At 51.7% G+C, this 15,705-nt stretch overlaps 2 protein-coding genes across 3 annotated transcripts in view; both read right to left on the bottom strand.

Moving 5' to 3' along the window:
• Positions 1-4,119: 4,119 nt before the first annotated feature.
• On the bottom strand, positions 4,120-10,516 carry Slc22a17 (solute carrier family 22 member 17). 2 transcript variants are annotated; one of them, XM_005370467.2, is made up of 10 exons: positions 10,259-10,516; positions 9,649-10,140; positions 9,456-9,559; positions 7,239-7,393; positions 6,189-6,354; positions 5,884-6,029; positions 5,662-5,767; positions 5,299-5,516; positions 4,904-5,015; positions 4,120-4,748 (listed from the first exon to the last, which is right to left on the bottom strand). In XM_005370467.2, exons 2-10 carry the CDS (start codon positions 9,913-9,915, stop codon positions 4,460-4,462), a joined length of 1,563 nt encoding a protein of 520 aa, XP_005370524.1. In that variant the 5' UTR covers positions 9,916-10,140; positions 10,259-10,516; the 3' UTR covers positions 4,120-4,459. The 2 variants fall into 2 exon arrangements, with proteins under 2 accessions (XP_005370524.1, XP_026633465.1); XM_026777664.1 differs by having other exon boundaries at positions 9,649-10,137.
• Positions 10,517-13,861: 3,345 nt separating this feature from the next.
• Efs (embryonal Fyn-associated substrate) overlaps positions 13,862-15,705 on the bottom strand; it is a 9,172-nt gene continuing 7,328 nt past the window's right edge. Inside the window, exon 6 of the mRNA XM_026777662.1 lies at positions 13,862-14,817. Within this exon, the coding sequence (XP_026633463.1) occupies positions 14,383-14,817 (435 nt within the window). The 3' untranslated portion in view covers positions 13,862-14,382. The remainder of the gene's footprint in view (positions 14,818-15,705) is intronic.

Genomic DNA, 15,705 nt, shown 5'->3' with positions numbered 1-15,705 from the left:
GAACTAGCTCTTGTAGACCAGGCTGGCCTCGAACTCACAGAGATCTGCCTGCCTCTGCCTCCCGAGTGCTGGGATTAAAGGCATGTGCCACCACCGCCCGGCTAAAACAGTCATTTTTATACTGATTTTATATTCTGAAAATTCAGTCCTTTTTTCAAAATGAGTTCTCACTATGTATTCCTGACTAGCCTGGAACTTGCTGTGTAGACCAAGCTGACCTCAAACTCAGAGATCTGCCTGCCTCAGCCACCTGAGTACCGGGTTAAAAGAGTATTTTTGCTAAGGAGTTTTTCCCGTCTTTTTTTTATAATATTTTTTATGGTTTATTTAACTTTTTATTTTATGTGCATTGGTGTGAAGGTGTCAGATCCCCTAGAACCGGATCTTCAGACAGTTGTGAGCTGCCATGTGGATGCTGGGAATTGAACTCAGGTCCTCTGGAAGAGCAGTCTGTGCTCTTAACCAGTGAGCCATCTCTCCAGCCCCCTATCTTTCTTTAATAGAGTATAACCTATTATGGTCTGAATGTTTGTAGCCCCAAATTTATATGACACCTATTCCCACTGTGAGGGTCTTTGAGAGCTGGGTAGGTCACACGAGCTCTGCTTTTATAAAAATGCTTTGTGCCCTTCAAAAATGCGACTGTGAGTTTCCTTTCTACCATGTGAGATGCAGTAAAATGCCTCTGCTCTGTACACCAGACCATCAACACCCTCGACTCACTCCCCAGCCCCCTTGGGAACAGCTACGTCAGCCACGCAGTGCACTTTGTTGTACGTAGTTGTTTTTCCTTCTTTTGTACTTGTCCGCATCTTCTCTACAGATTGCACTTACTAGTCTTAGGAGTTCTTAGTCAGTTCAAGGGGACAAGATGAGGAACATGGGCTCCTTTCAGACCTGAGGCCAAGCCAGACGTTGGTGGCTAGCTATTGTAAAACTTGGTTGCCTGGTGACCAGATGAGGTTGTCTTGAGAGGGCAAAAAGTGGATATCGTGTCATTTTAAATAGCTTTCTAAAAATAGTTTTAAAGAATGAGATATTGTGTGTGTTGGGAGATGGGTGTACCACGTGCACGTGCGGAGATCAGAGGACCGCTCGTTAGAGTGGGTTCTTCTGACCCACATTGTGGGAACTTGAGTTGCCAGACCTAGCAGCACTCATTTTCACAGGCCCATCTCATACAACTTTCTAATGCTAGAAATGTGCCCTGTTTGTCCTCTTGTTATAATAGTCCATTATGACTTAGTCGTAAATCCAGCTAAAACACTTAGAAAGCCCAAATTTCAACCAGTACAAACAGAATAGTCATTTCTCTTATTTGTCTAAAAACTATATATCCTTGAAGTTCTTGGGGGTTCCCAATGAATTTAGTATTAGAGAGATAGCCGGGTGGTGGCGCACACCTTTAACGCCAGCACTGGGAAGGCAGAGGCAGGCAGATCTCTGAATTTGAGGCCAGTCTGGTCTAGAGTGAGTTCCTAGACAGCCAGGACTACACAGTGAAACCCTGTCTTGAAAAACCAAAACAACAAAAACTTAAAATAAGCAAAGTATTAGAGAAATACTTTCTCACACCTCTAGTCCTAGCACTTGGGAGGCTGGGGCAGGCAAGTCACTATGAGTTCAGAGCCAGCTTGAATTACATAATTCCATGGCAGTGGGGCTAAAGTGATGAACCCTACGTCAGAACCGCACACCATTTCCAGCTGTTGTGCAGGAAGAAGACTGTAGGCACTCCCTCTTCAAGATCCGGCTACTCCCCTGGCCAGCTCGTGGAACTTTCAACAGGTGCCTCTCCAAGCTACAGTCTTGCAACATCCTCAGAGAAGGTCAGTTTTTCCATAGGCTGAGAATTTAGGAAGGTCGTATGGTTGGAGAAGTTGACGTCAGTTGTTTGGGCTACAGACACTGACCATTTCCACCAGTCCAGAAACTGGGGTGATCCCTCCTCCCTGTGTGACTCATACCTTTCTCCTGTTCACTTTTACCTGCCTCCCGTACAGGAGCTATGGTCGCTTTCCGGTTGGTTTTGTTTCATTGGTTTTACAGAATGAGCCATTTCATTGAAGTGTCCCTTAGCCAGGACACAGGGGAAGGCTGAGGCTGGAGGATTGTGACTTTGAGGTTAGCCTGGGATACAAAAGGAGAACCTATATTTTTTTTTTAAAAAAAAAAAAAAAGAGGAGGAGGAGGAGAACCTCTACTCCAGTTCAAGCCATGGTTCAAATCATTTCACACACAGCAAAAGGCAACACCAGTCACTTGACTCCATGAACAAGAGGTGAGTAGAGGCGGCTGCCTGGCTCTGCCCCCCACAAGTCCCCTCGGTTTCTCTCAGTTCTCATTGTTCTGTGATGTGATGGAGCAGGAATAAAAATGGCTCCTTCTCAAGGGACTGTGGGGAGTCACTGAGGATGCTCCTATGAGGTCTCCAGGAACACACTTATTTGGAGCCCTGTTGTAGCATGGCATTATTGATAGCGTGCGGCCTTAGACATGAATCGGCAAAAGGGAAGGAGAAGGGAGCCCAGTGCTGCCGATGACCGACCTCTTTTCTGGAAGAGGAAGGACTTCCATTTTCCTAGAAAGTCCTCTCTCAGAACTACCCCCAAGTTAAAGCCTACCCTTTCCAAACCCTAGGAATCTGCTTTGCCTGTACAGTAGGCTCAAGTTAGGCGCACTGAGCAAGGAATCTGCCTCACCTCCTTCAAGAAGCAGTCTTCTAGCCTGGGCTACAAGTTCAAGGCTGGCCTGGACTGTATAAAAGGATCCCATCTCTAAAGCAAAAAAGGCCCATGATCCTTCTAACCACAAACTTCTCTTCCTCCTTATTAATATTCCTAGTGTGGGTTTTTATGATTTTAGACAGTGCTTCATGTACCCCAGGGTAGCCTTGAACTCTAACTGTAACTGACAGTTTCCTTGAGTTTTTGATCCTCTTGCCTTCACCTCCTGGATGCTGAGACTACAGGCACACATGGTCAAAGTTCAGTTTTAGTGTAAAGCACTCTAACAACTGAGCTGGAGTCCCCTACTGCCACTTCCCAGGAAGGCCAGAGACCCCTTTCCTCACCGCCAAGGGAAGTGTCCAAAGTTTAGTGGGGAAGGTGGCCAGAGTACAGTGATGGCCTCCAGTTCTTCCTTTTTTATTGTGTGTCTGTGTGTGTACGTGCGCGCGCACAAGCACGCGCAGGTTCTCCCTCAGCTCTGGCTGGCCTGGAACTCACTATGTAGAGCAAGTTGGCCTCTAACTCAGAGATCCTCCTCCTCCTGCCTCCCAACAGCTGGGATTAAGGGCGTGTACCACTGTGCTCAACAGAACTCTAGCTCTGTCTGGGCTCTAACAGGGTCTAACTTTGGAACCTTGGCTCAGTTATCAAGTCCTTGAGCACTAGTAAGAGAAACACTATGGTAGACAGTCACTGTTCATTTCTAAACAACATCCAGTCCTGTCCTAACTACTCAGTTTTCTTCTTCACAGCCTCAGTATTAGGGGTAGAGCAGAACGCTACCTGAGCTAGCTAATCACATGCTTGCTAGAAAGAAACTTGCATGAGGCTTCCCGGAAGGATTTCTACTGGAGTTCAGGCAGAGGCCTGCCTGTGCTGTGTGTGTTCGCTTCTCCATCCTGTGAGCTCTCTCTTTAACCTGCTCCACAGTTCATAAATTCCTTTTTTACGTCAATTTAAAGAGATCATCTTATCTTTGTGCACATGTATGTTAGCGTTAAGTATACGCGCGTGGGTGCTTTGGGGGCCAGACGACAGCGTTCGATTCCTGGAGCTGGAGTCCTAGGCAGCTGTGGACAGACGTGTGGGCATGGGGACCAAGTCCGGCCCTCTGGAAGGTCAGCAAGCACTCACAACCACCATCTCCAGCCCTCAAGCTAACTTTTATTGCTCCCTAAAACCTTAATTGCTCCCCACACCGACCTTGAGGTTGTTGCAAGGATGGAATGAGCCAGTGAGCATCCCGGCACAGCCGCAGTGAGCGGCACGGGCACAGAGCTGGCAGTGAGTGGCACAGTGAGAAAGGCGAGGTTGTTACTGGTTTGTGTCGCACTGAGAAAAGTCTTTCTCCGAGAGATAAAAGGACAACACAAGGGAGGGAAGTCCAGGCTATCATATGCTCATTTACTCAAAATGTCTTTTATTGAAACAGAATGAAAGAGCAAGAGAGTGAGGTCTGGGAAGCTGTCTTTGGGCACAGGATGGAGCCCAGACCTAAGGGTTATAGTGTGATGCTCTGCCCACCCCATACTGATGTTTGCTGACAAAGCACATAAAGCAGCAGGGAGGAACTGGGGTTGGGGACCGGCCCTCTGAGCTCTCCTAGATGGCTGCAGTGAGGTGCCTTTGAGCCTTTTGTGGGGGACGGCCTTGCCTTCCTGTCTACCTTGCTAGGGCCCTTTGTCGCCTTTCTGTTAGGCCAGCCTCCCACCAGGGTGCTCAGAGGCTGTTTAGAGGGCAGGGTTAGGAGTGGCCAGCAGCGGGACATGGTCACAGCGGTTAGGTGGTGGCTGCCTCAGCAGGGAAGGCCGACGACACAGCTCCCCATCCCGGAGCACCTCTGGCAGAAGCTTGCGCTTGGTCTCGGGCAGCAGCATGATGCTGAGGATGCAGAGGAGAGCACAGGCCGCCAGTACCACATGCTGCAGGAAGGCTCCATGGCCCATGTGGAGCCGCTGTGCTGGACAGCTCAGCCCCCCGAGCGCCCCAAGTGCCATGATTAGGCCCAGGCCACGGCCCCTGAGAAACACGGAGAGAGCACTGAGCCGATAGCTGTGGGCCTCACCTCGGTTCTCCAACAGTTTCTCCTTTTCATCCTTCAGCCCTTTATCTCAGCCAAAGGCCTCAAGGTCTGGCTGGCCCTGTCCCCTCCCCGGGCAGTACCCCTTTCTCACCGTACAGTGGTTGGGATGACTTCAGCAGCAAGAAGGGTACTGAGGATGGCAGAAGCTTGGGAGGAGAAGAGTCCAAGGACAGAGAAGGTGGTGATGGCAGCGTCGTTCAGATCTGGAGGACCAAAAGGGATGGACGATATGAATGAAGGTAGGGAACACACACCTGGCCTAGTCTCTGACGTCATCCACTTGGCTCTCAAACTCTCTGGTCCCTGCTGTTTGGGTTCTGGGCACTCCATTATGGAATGGAGGAACAGACAAGTTTACACAGCTGGACAGTGGTCTAGGGAAGGTCTGAGTCTTGGAAGGCCTCTGTCAGACGTAGTAGCTAAGTTATTCTGTTGGGGTTCCCTAACTGTAGGATTCCCACAATGCAGAGAAGAAGAGATACTCACAATCCCACAGGCCCAGCAGGACCAGGGAGGCAATGCCTGTGAGAGTCATTGAGAGAAGCAGGATGCCCCGGCGGCCGAAACGGTCCACAGTGACCCCCAGGAAGACACAGGCCAGGGCCGCTGTGCCACTGGCTAGCAGAGAACCCAAGTAGAAGTCTGACGGGCTCCCTCCTCCTCCCACAGGCTGGTAGCAGTGGCGAATGGCGTGGGCGATGAAGCTGCGCAACAGGGCAGGGAAACAGTGCAGGGCGTGAGTCCCTCTCCACAGCTTCATCCTCTGCCCCTGTTCAAGAGGCTTTTCCCACCCAACCAGCCCCTATCCCAGCTACTGGCCTGGCCCTCAGCTCAGACAGCCAGGCTCACTTGGTGAAGCCCAGGATAAGCAGATTCTTCCAGAGGTTGCGGTGGTTGAGGAGGGACGCAAAGGAAAAGGTGGATGTTGTAGGGAGAGGGCAGGTATTCTCCAGTTCTGCAGGAGAGAGACGGGAGCGATCAGAGACAGCTGAGCCCCGGGCTCTCCCGCGGTGAACAGGCACAAGCACAGTCACACAGAAGTCATCGCGGTAGAGACCCCTGGCTTCTTACCCTGTAAGGCTTCCTGGGCCTCTTCTCCCAGCATCTGCCCATGGGGCCGGTTTCGCTCAGCCAGGATCCTCAGCACAGACTGGGCTTCTTCAATTTGTCGCTTCACGATCAGCCACCGTGCGGACTCCAGAAACAGACCAGGCCAGCTATGGGCAGGCGGTAGAATATACTGTGAAGCCTTCCTTCTCTGTACCCAGGGATGGGACCCTACCACCTCTGAGGAACTGGGCAGTTGGCAGGGACTAGGGACTACACTGGAGGTAAAGATGGGAAGAAGCAGGCCACAGGTGAAGGGTGATACTGACCCATAAAACAGGAAGAGGATGCAAGGAGCGGTGACCATTCGCTGTAGAAATCGCCAGTCCTTAGAGACAAGGGCCAGGCCCAGGAACAGGAAGTGCCCTCCCACCCCTACCAACTCCCCTGCCAGGGCCACCCGAAGCCTCTGGGTTGGGTCGCACAGCTCCAGGCCTGGAGATACAGCAGGGATGAAGGGAGAAGAGGCCAGGGAATAAGGAGGTGTGAGGGAGAAGAGAAAGGGAGGGATGGAGGAAAGGACAGAAAGCTAGGTCAGGCCCTCAACAGAGGCTGCAGCCATCACCTCCCACAGACTAACCTCTGGGTGGCAAGGAGGAAGAGCCTGGACCCCACTTCTTAAACCTGGCTGGACTTTAGGATCAGAGTCGCCAGGGCGCTCAGCATTCCTAATTTACAGGTCCTTTCCTATTTGTTCTATTTGACCTTCAATTCGACCTTTGTCCAACGTCACATAGCTTCTTAGGATTTCCTTTAGGTGTGAGACAAGGTCTCCCAATGCAGCCCAGGCCACGCTTGAGCTCAGCCTTTCTGCTATAGCCTCCCACGTACTGGAATCACACCTGCATGCCGACGTATGTGGCCGATACTCATTTTTAAAATCAGAGACTCTTCTCTGACAGAAGAAGGTCAGGTTGGGGCTTTAAAGATGATGGCAAGTGGGTGGACGGAGTGGGAAGAAGCAGGACCCTTGCCTGGACCAGGTCAGGCTTTCTGTCTCTCTCCCAAAGAGGTAGCTGCTGCCATGGCTCCTCTCCTCTCCTCTACCCCCCTTCTTCCCCGCTTCCCCCCCCTCTCTTCCTCCCTCTTTCCTTGCCCCCTTCTCCCTCCCTCTCCCCTTCCCTTCCATAACCAACCTCAAAAAATATCCACTAAATAAATAAATTAATAAATATCCAACCTCAAACTAAATAAATAAATAAATAAACAGATCAGAACGACAGCTGACATTTGGGAGCTAGGCGCAGTGGAAATGGCCTGCAACTGCAGAAAGGCAGACAGGACCCAAGGCAGAGATCTCAGGGCAGGGCCCCACTTACGCATCAGGTAGACACCAAGGTCAACACCAGCTAGCAGGAAGCCCAGGAGGAATCGAAGAACCATGATGCCAGTGGAAGAGCCTGCAGCAGCTCCTCCCACACCACAGGGGCCCACAAGCCCCAAGGTCAGCAGCACAATTCCTCGGCGGCCAAACCTACAAAGTAGGAAGGGTTTCTGGTGCAGGAGGTACTAGGTGGGCCCTAGCTGCCTACTTCAAAGCTGGTATGAGGATGAAGTTCAGGCAGCAAGAGCTGTACTGAAGCCAGGTGGCGGAGTGGGCACGGTGGCACTCGCCTTTAATCCCAGCACGTGGGAGGCAGAGGGAGGTGGATTTCTATGACTTTGAGGCAGTCTTAGGAGTTCCAGGACAGTCAGGACTATCACACAGACAGACCCTGTCTAAAATTGAAGAGAGAGAGGCATACAGAGACAGAAAGAAAAGACGGAAGGGAGTTGGGATGGGGACTGCATACAAGATGTCTGACTACTGGGCAATGAGGTGCAGCTATGGTTTTATGGGGACAAATGACTCTTGGGGACAGGGCTATCAGTCAGAGATTAGGGCTTTGGTCATGGATATGAGATCAGCCCTCAGGATGGAGAATGAGATTCTTTCTGCTTAGGAGGCTTGGGTCCTTCATCCTCATTGGTAGAGAGTTATTGATCAGAGGTAACAGATCGCGTCTTGCTCAGTCATCAATCTATGAAGTAGGAGCTCCTGGTCTGTGGGATAACCACTGGCCAACTGCACACGCAGAGAGCTATTTATTCATCAGTGATGATACAGATGTCGTCCCTTGGGGATGAGACCACTGTTTCATAAAGTGGTGGCTTGGGTCTCATTGAACACATGGGTAGACAGTGGGAATGGGGACTGGTGAGGACACGGGGCTACTGACCCAGGGGACTGAGTCTGTTAATCCACAGGCTCAGAATACTTACTTTTGGAGGCTGGAGAATTGATCTCTAGAGATAAAATTGGGGGTCTTAGTGTAGATGGGTGGGTGCCAATGGGACTAATTGATTAATCCATGAAAACAGACATGAAGGATAGAGAGATGAACTACTGGTGATGGTCACTGACCCCAAGCAAAGACAGAGTTACCAGCTGGGGATGAGTGATGGTCCTTGGTAGGGGGAAGGGCTGATACCTCAGAATACAGCAATCAATATGATAGGTAAGGACTGCTTTTCATAAGGATGGGCTAATTTGATTAACGTGCCTCTGAATTTAGACTAAATTATCCACCATTGGGAAGGAGGCCATTATTCCATAGCATGTGAAAATTCGGCGCAACTGATGCTTGAAGATTAGCTACTACTCTGGGTGTGGGATTATCGGTTCACAGGTATATGTGGTTATTAACCAGGGGGGATGGCTACTGGTTTTAAGGAACCTGGCCATAAATGCGTTTGAGCCATGAGTCACTTAGGTGGGACTATAGATCCCAGGTCAATGGTCAGTGGTCCTGGCTTTCAGAAGAGGAGACAGAGATTTGGATCTACACAGAGTTACTAGCTAGCCAGACGAACTGTTGTCTTTGCAGAGGACTGACTCATGGAGACGTGGGTTTTGGTCCAAGAGGATCTGAAAGCTCTGGGCAGCCATGAGGATAGGATTGTTGGTCTGAGAGCTTCTCTTGGAGTTGGTGGGTGGAAGGCATGGGAGTAGGGGTTACTTCAGAGAGTCTTTCCCAGATATAGCTAATGACCACAGGGGATGGGATCATCTGTTTGTAAAGTCGATGGGAATGGTGCTATTGACATTTAGGAATTAAGTTTTAGGAATGTGGCCACTGACAGGGGCTAACAGTCAAGGTAGGCTATTAGCCAGTGGAGAGGAATCTGTCAATCCATAAAGATGGAAAGGAAGGCAGCTGGGCTTATAAGGGCAACGAAGGCATAGATGGAACATGGAATGTGGAGACAAGGTTTTGGCTGAGGAAGTGACTTTTAACTCTGGAGATGAGGCCACTGATTTACGGATTTGGATCTCCTGAACAGTGGGGTGGGGTAACAGGTCACGAATGTGAGGTCATTTCCTTGTGTGGAAGTGGGTATAGGTGTATTTCTTGATGGGGGGTGAGACTGAGACTGAGACAGACTGTAGAGCATAGTCAGTGGAACCATCCTGTCCTCTTGCAGATCCAGCTGCTTGGGCTAGCTCTGCCAGCACCCCATCCGTTCTATCTGCCCTGCCCCACAGAAGTCCTCACCTGTCTGCGGGGTAACCGAGGAACAGGTAGCCGGAGGCGAAGCCCAAGATGAAGAGGATCTGCTCCAGGATCACCTGCCAGCCCAGGTCACACACCAGATCCCACTGGGGATATGAGAGGGGTGCAGCCACATCAGGCCGGGTCCTCGCTGCCCTGGTCAGCTCCCACTCCAGATCCCGCCCAGCTGTCTCACCTGGCCGATGGCATTGGTGGTGAGCACTGGTAGTCCGTTATAGTCCCAGTCCTTCAGGCAATGGTTGAAGTCCGGCGGAGCGAAACCACTACACGAAGGGTCGGTACTGGTGACGACTCGGCTGGCAGCGCTGGCTGCTAGGGCCGCTCCAGCGACGCTGACGCCGCTGGCGTTGGGGGGCTGCTCCCAGCCCGATGCGTTGGGGGGCAAGGCGCCGTAATGGCAGTGCAGCGGGGGCGCCAGCGTGAAGATGGGGTCTGAGGCCATGCCCAGCGCCACGAAGAGCACGGGTAGGCAGCACAGGCCGAGCTGCAGCTGCTGGCCGCCACCCAGCGCCCCCACCTGGGCGAGCAGGGCCTCGAAGCTGAGGGGGCCCGGGGGCGCGGCCAGAGACAGGCTGCTGCCCAGCGTGTCGCCCTCCCCCTCCCTCCGGCGCTCCCGCTCACCCTGCAGCTGCTCTGGGGGCACCGCATCTCCGAGGCTCCCGACCTGCTGCGGCGAGGGGTGGGGGGGAGAGAAGGTGAGGCAGGGGAGGCCGTGGGCACGCGGGGACGTGGGTGGGAGGAGGGCTGAGAGAGGTCGGCCGAGCCCCCAGGGCGCTGACACTTACTCCATTGGCGTTGGGGGCGATCTCTACGGTGCTGTCGATTTTGCTGCCGCCCCCGCCATTGGGCTCGGGGGTCCCGGTGGCCACTCGGGGAGCCAGCTTGCCGACCGCAGGGGCCCTGTCGGCCGCGCCGGAAGAATGAATTGGTGTTTGGCCAGCTGTGTGCGCAGGACTGGGACGCCGAGGACCGCGAGACCCCGCTCTGCAGCTCTGCAGCCGCGGGCGCCTCCTCCGTCTCTACCGTCTCTGCGCCGCTTTCCCCTCCCCTTCCTCCAGACTCTCCTCCCCTTCCCACGTCAGCAGAACCTGGGTCCAGACTGTTCGTCAGACATGAAGGGGGGCCAGGGCCCGCATGGAAGTAGGGGCTGGGGGTCTCCGCTGTTTGTTCCTTGGGACTGCAGGCCGTTGCGGTTTTAAAAGAAAAATGTGAAGGATAGAAGAAAGCTGGGGAAAATACCAAGATTCCTCCTCATTCCAGTCTTCCTTGTCACTCACGCATCCACTCCCCACCCCTCCACATTAATTTCATCAATAAAATGTATTAAGTGCCTACTGTATCCCAGGCCGTATGTGAGAGCTGAAGGATTTGTAGGATGGACAAGATACCCTTGGAGGTGGTTTCTAGGGGAGGCAGATGTGGAATTCGGTAAATTGCAGGATGGTTTATGCAGACGGAGGAATCGGTTGGCATTATGCGTCACTCTCTAGCTTCAGTTCTCTACTGGGGGGGGGGGCAGGTCTCTGGGTTTCCCCACATCCAGATGCGTTGAATCGCCACTTCCAGCCACATCTGGCACTATTGACCACCTCTGTTTCTAAACTTCCTTCTTTGACCGCCAAGTTTCACCTTCCCAGGGTTTATTTTCTTCACCGCAGCCACACGCTCCTCCTCTTCGGCACCACTCCGTTTAAGCCGTCCTTCCCATCTCACGCCATTGCCTCTGTGCTATGCGTGCAAGAGATCATCCACCCAGACAGTGTACACCTGTTTCCTATTTCCACCTCTGCTCAGAGTCCTGGGTCAGTGAAGCAACCTCTCGGTAACCATATAACCTTGACTGTCCCTTTGGGTCCTCAAGAAAGGAATCATACAACACCCTCTCCCGTAATCTGGGCATCTTCTATAATGCCCCCATCTTTGAGGGAATGGCGCCCTCATCATTTACCTATGGTCAGGTGTCCGGTATTTGCCCTTGAAATGCCTTCTTCACCTCACATCAAGTCCCTAACAAAATGCTGTTACTACCTCTCTAGTTCTCTCCCTCGAGTGGGCTGCTGTACTCCTAGTTCCCAGCTGCTGTGAGGAGCCCACTTTGTTTCTCTCTGCACTTAAGGTGCAGATGGAATGATCTTTTTTTAAAAAAGCAGGTATTTAAATGTTTTATCTATTAGTGTGTAAGTGTGTGATGTGTATGAGTAGGTGTGCATGCCGTGCTGCATACGGTGGAGGTCAGAGGATACTGGAGCCCTCCATCTTCATGGGTTCTGGAGAAGAGAGTGACTGCCATGCTCGCATGCTGGACCACCTTGCCAGGCCCCCAGATGGAGGTCGGACTACATCTCTGCCTGCTCACTGGCTTTCAATGACTTCTCTCACCAAGGAAAACAGTCTAGACAATGCATACCTGAGCCTCCTGCCTGGTCACGTGCTCCCTGCAGCCACGTCCCACCTCTCCCTCCACCCCCCACCCCCTGCATTCTAACCATCCGGCTGACCTCTGTTTTCCCAGCATTGTGGGGCTTTTGCACAGGCTGGTTCCTATGCCCAAGGGCTTCTTCCACATTCCCTTAGCCTTTGGCTGTCAGTTCAAGTCTCTTTGCCTCAAAGACACCTCTCCTAAACCCCAGACTTGCTGTGCGAAGTGCGGTTGATGGACTCACTGCATCCATACCCCTAGGGAGATTGCTAAACATGCACAACCTTGGCATCATCCAACCCTTGAGCCATAATTTTCAACTGGATACCCAGGCATATGGATATTAAAATTAGGCACATATTCCTCCTTGAAGAGATGTAATGCTTGACAGACTATTCCACCCGCCACTCCAGAGGTCGAGTATCCAGAAAGGGGTAGTCTCAGTGACCTTGTGATTATCTCCTCTGAACCACCCTGGAAGACAACTAAGCCACAGGACGTTGATCCATTACTTCCTCTGCTCAGAAATTCTAATATAAGTGCCCCCAGAGCATCCCCCCTTAGTGTCTCAGAATTACTGGGCTTCTTATGGCCTGAAATCCTGGGGCTAGTTGGTCTCCAGCCTTCTATCTTGGGACAATAATCCCCCCCCCCCTTTTTTTAAGACATGGTCTCACTATGTGAACCAGGTACAAAAATCCACCTGTTTCTGTTTCCCAGGTGCTGGGAATAAAGAAGTGTGATAGCCCAGCTTAATGATTCTTTAGTTTTATGCTTTTTTCCCCCAAAGTCCTGTAAGGCCATTTTGATCACCCTCATACTAAAGCTAAAGGCAAGTCTCAAAAGAGGGGCAAGTTACCCACAGACACACAAGTCCATGACACATCTAAGATTTGAACTGAAGACAGACCCCCTCTTCTGAGTTCACAGTCCTTTCTGGAAGGCATATCTGGGAGATGGGAATGGCCTTCAATGTATAGGGGTGAATTTGTTGGCTCCCATATTTGAAAATGTTTTCCTTCAAGTAGAAAGATGCTCAAAATCAAAGAGGCAAATGCACAAGGGTGCCAAAATCCAAAGAGTATGATTAAAACTTGAGGTGCCCCAACAGTCACTGAGCCAGGTTCCGGGAAAGGTTAACCAAAGTGATGACAGCCGCCTTCTCTTGTGGTTGATGGCTGGAGTCAATGTCATTTGAGCCATAGGCCCTGATCTCATCAAACTCCTGAGACTTTCTAACCTACTGCATTTATCTGCGGTCTCGGATAGTCTTAAGTGATGAAGCCTGGGGAAAGTGAAAGGGACAGACTCTCCGAAAGTTACCTGAGGAAGCCAGGTCATCCAACAGCTGCTTTTCAGTTGGTTAGCATTGGCCTGTGGAGGTAAACTGAGGTTTCCATTCCCTTTGGGGTGCTCTTTAAAGAGGGGCCTTTTGGGACTGTTGTGGCTACATTCTCCACATCTGCACCTCTTTAATGGTGTCATCTGGCAGCAAAGTCTGGAAGCGCTAGCTAGCACTAAGACCATTCTGGGTTGGCTCAGGCATCCCCTCCAGGCTTTCTGGTCAAGATCTCCTTCCCCAGCTGCTCCCTTCACCTGGTCTCTCCTATCACCTGTTTAGTTACATCACCAGTCACTTCTCTGAGACAGGGTCTCACAATGTAGACCAGGCTGGCCTAGTTCACAGATCCAGATCCACCTGCGTCTGCCTCCCAAGTGCTAGGATTTAAGTATACATCCTGGCTTTTTAAAGATGCGCTCACAGTAATAACTTGATGTCTACCCCAGTTTTGCTGGCGTAGTACATTCACTGTGTACTTGTAGACCTTTGGCCCACTGCAGGAGCTGAGGACTAGTCTATCAGATAGATTTTGAAGGAATAAAATTACCCCTCACACAGTGTGTCCCTCAGGAATGGGGAGGGGTGCTATGTCTTCCCCCTCAGGCTCTCAAGAAGCAGAGTCAGGGACCAGATGGCAGGGTTTATTTAACCATGGCCAGCTTGCCTGACCTGTCAGGGGCAGAGCCCTTTAGTAGTTTCCCAGACTCCTACATTCTGGGCAGTTACTGCCTGCCCCGCTCTCAGAAGAGCGTGATGCACTGGTCATTCTCAGTCAAGAAACAGGAGAGAGGCTCTGTGTAGCCCCACGTCTCAGTCACCAGACTTTGCGTGTTCCAAACCCCCAAGGCAGAAGGCAGTACAGCAACCTCCACCCCAGACTGATGAGGAAAATCCAGTCCCTTCCCACCCGCAGAGGGCCTGATGCCTGCCTGGACAAAGCAAGAAATATTAAATATAAATAATTTATACAAAATGGCTCATACAAAAAGCAGTAGGTACGGGGAAAGAGATGCCTTGGTGAGTGGCTAAGATGACCCAAAGAGATGAAAAGGGGAAGAATCCTCTCCTTCCCTGACAGAGCCCTCTCGCCACCCTCACGGAGAAGGGCTCTGGCAGGCAGGGGAAGCTAAGGCTGCAGAAGCAGGCCCTCAGGGGAGCAGGCCAGCGAGCAAGGTGGTGAAGCGCAGGGCCTGCCCTGCAAGCTCTGCTACACACCGTGCCATCTCTTGGACCGCAGTGCCAGATGGGTAGCCCAAGGCAGCCCCTTTGACAGCAAGCACAGTAGCCCGCAAAGTCTGGCCTAGCATTGTACCAGCAGCCCCGACCTGTGCTCGGAGAGGTGCAGAGGCTGCCAGCCGGCCTAGGGTGTCCCCAACAAATACCAGGCGGTGAGCAGCCACCACCACTCGCTTGCCATGGGGCACGAAGAGACACGGCGGCTGGTTGGCCTGGGTACTGGACATGAGAGCGGCCACAGCAGCCTGCAGAGCCGAGTAGTGGCTCTGGCACTGCCCTGCGTAGAAGTGCAGAAGCTGTAGGTCTCCGGTGGACAGGACCAGCGGCTCCTCTGGCGGCAGGACTTCCTGTGGAGAAGAGGAGGTCAATGAGGACGATGCCATCAAGGCCACTGCTGCTCTTGCTTGTTTCCCTCACTCCCTCTGTTCTTCATTGAGTGCAATCCCTTCAGCTTTTCTCACCATAGAGAATTTAGATTCTCAGAGACAGAAGCCAAGGGCTCAGAGTTGACAGAAAGATCTGGATTCAAATAGTGTCCGGCAACTTCAGAGAAGTCTCCAAACTTCCTTGGTTCCTTATCTCAGAGCAGCCTAGAGCTGGGAATGGGGTTTGTCCTAGACTTTCCTAGTACGTGTAAGGCTTGGCCTTGGTTCCCAGTATCATACCGTCCAACATCAACACAACACAAGCCATGCTTTATATGTATTTAAATAGTCAGAGCATCCATGTATATCAGGTGACTTATGTTCATACTGACTCTGCAAAACCAGGTCTGAGATGAGCATAGTCACTTACATCTGTCACTCTAGTAGTTGGGGCACTGGGACAGGAGGCTTGCTGTGAGTATGTGAGGTCAAAAGACAACTTCTGAGAGTCTGTTCTCTCTTCCTACCATGTGGGTCCTTAGATCCAACTCAAGTCACTGGACTTGGAGTCAGCGCCTTTACCCACTGAACCACCACACAGGACTCTGTTATACATTACATTGTAATTCAGACTAGCCACATTCCAAGTGCGCAGAAGCCACACAGGTAACTATCAGATGGTGCAGGTCTAGCCTGTGTTCAGACTACAGTGAACACTGACTGAGACAGAACGCTGAACTGGCTTCTCACAGTTAACTGTGCACAGTGTAAGCATCACACGAGCATCACTGCGACAGCGATGGCACATGCAGACATCCTAGCACGGGAGCTGCATGCGAGCATCACCGCGACTGCGATGGCACATGCAGA

The sequence above is a fragment of the Microtus ochrogaster genome, unplaced genomic scaffold (genome assembly GCF_000317375.1).
Source record: "Microtus ochrogaster isolate Prairie Vole_2 unplaced genomic scaffold, MicOch1.0 UNK80, whole genome shotgun sequence".
NCBI lineage: Eukaryota > Metazoa > Chordata > Mammalia > Rodentia > Cricetidae > Microtus > Microtus ochrogaster.
This window is presented reverse-complemented; position numbering and strand designations above follow the sequence as displayed.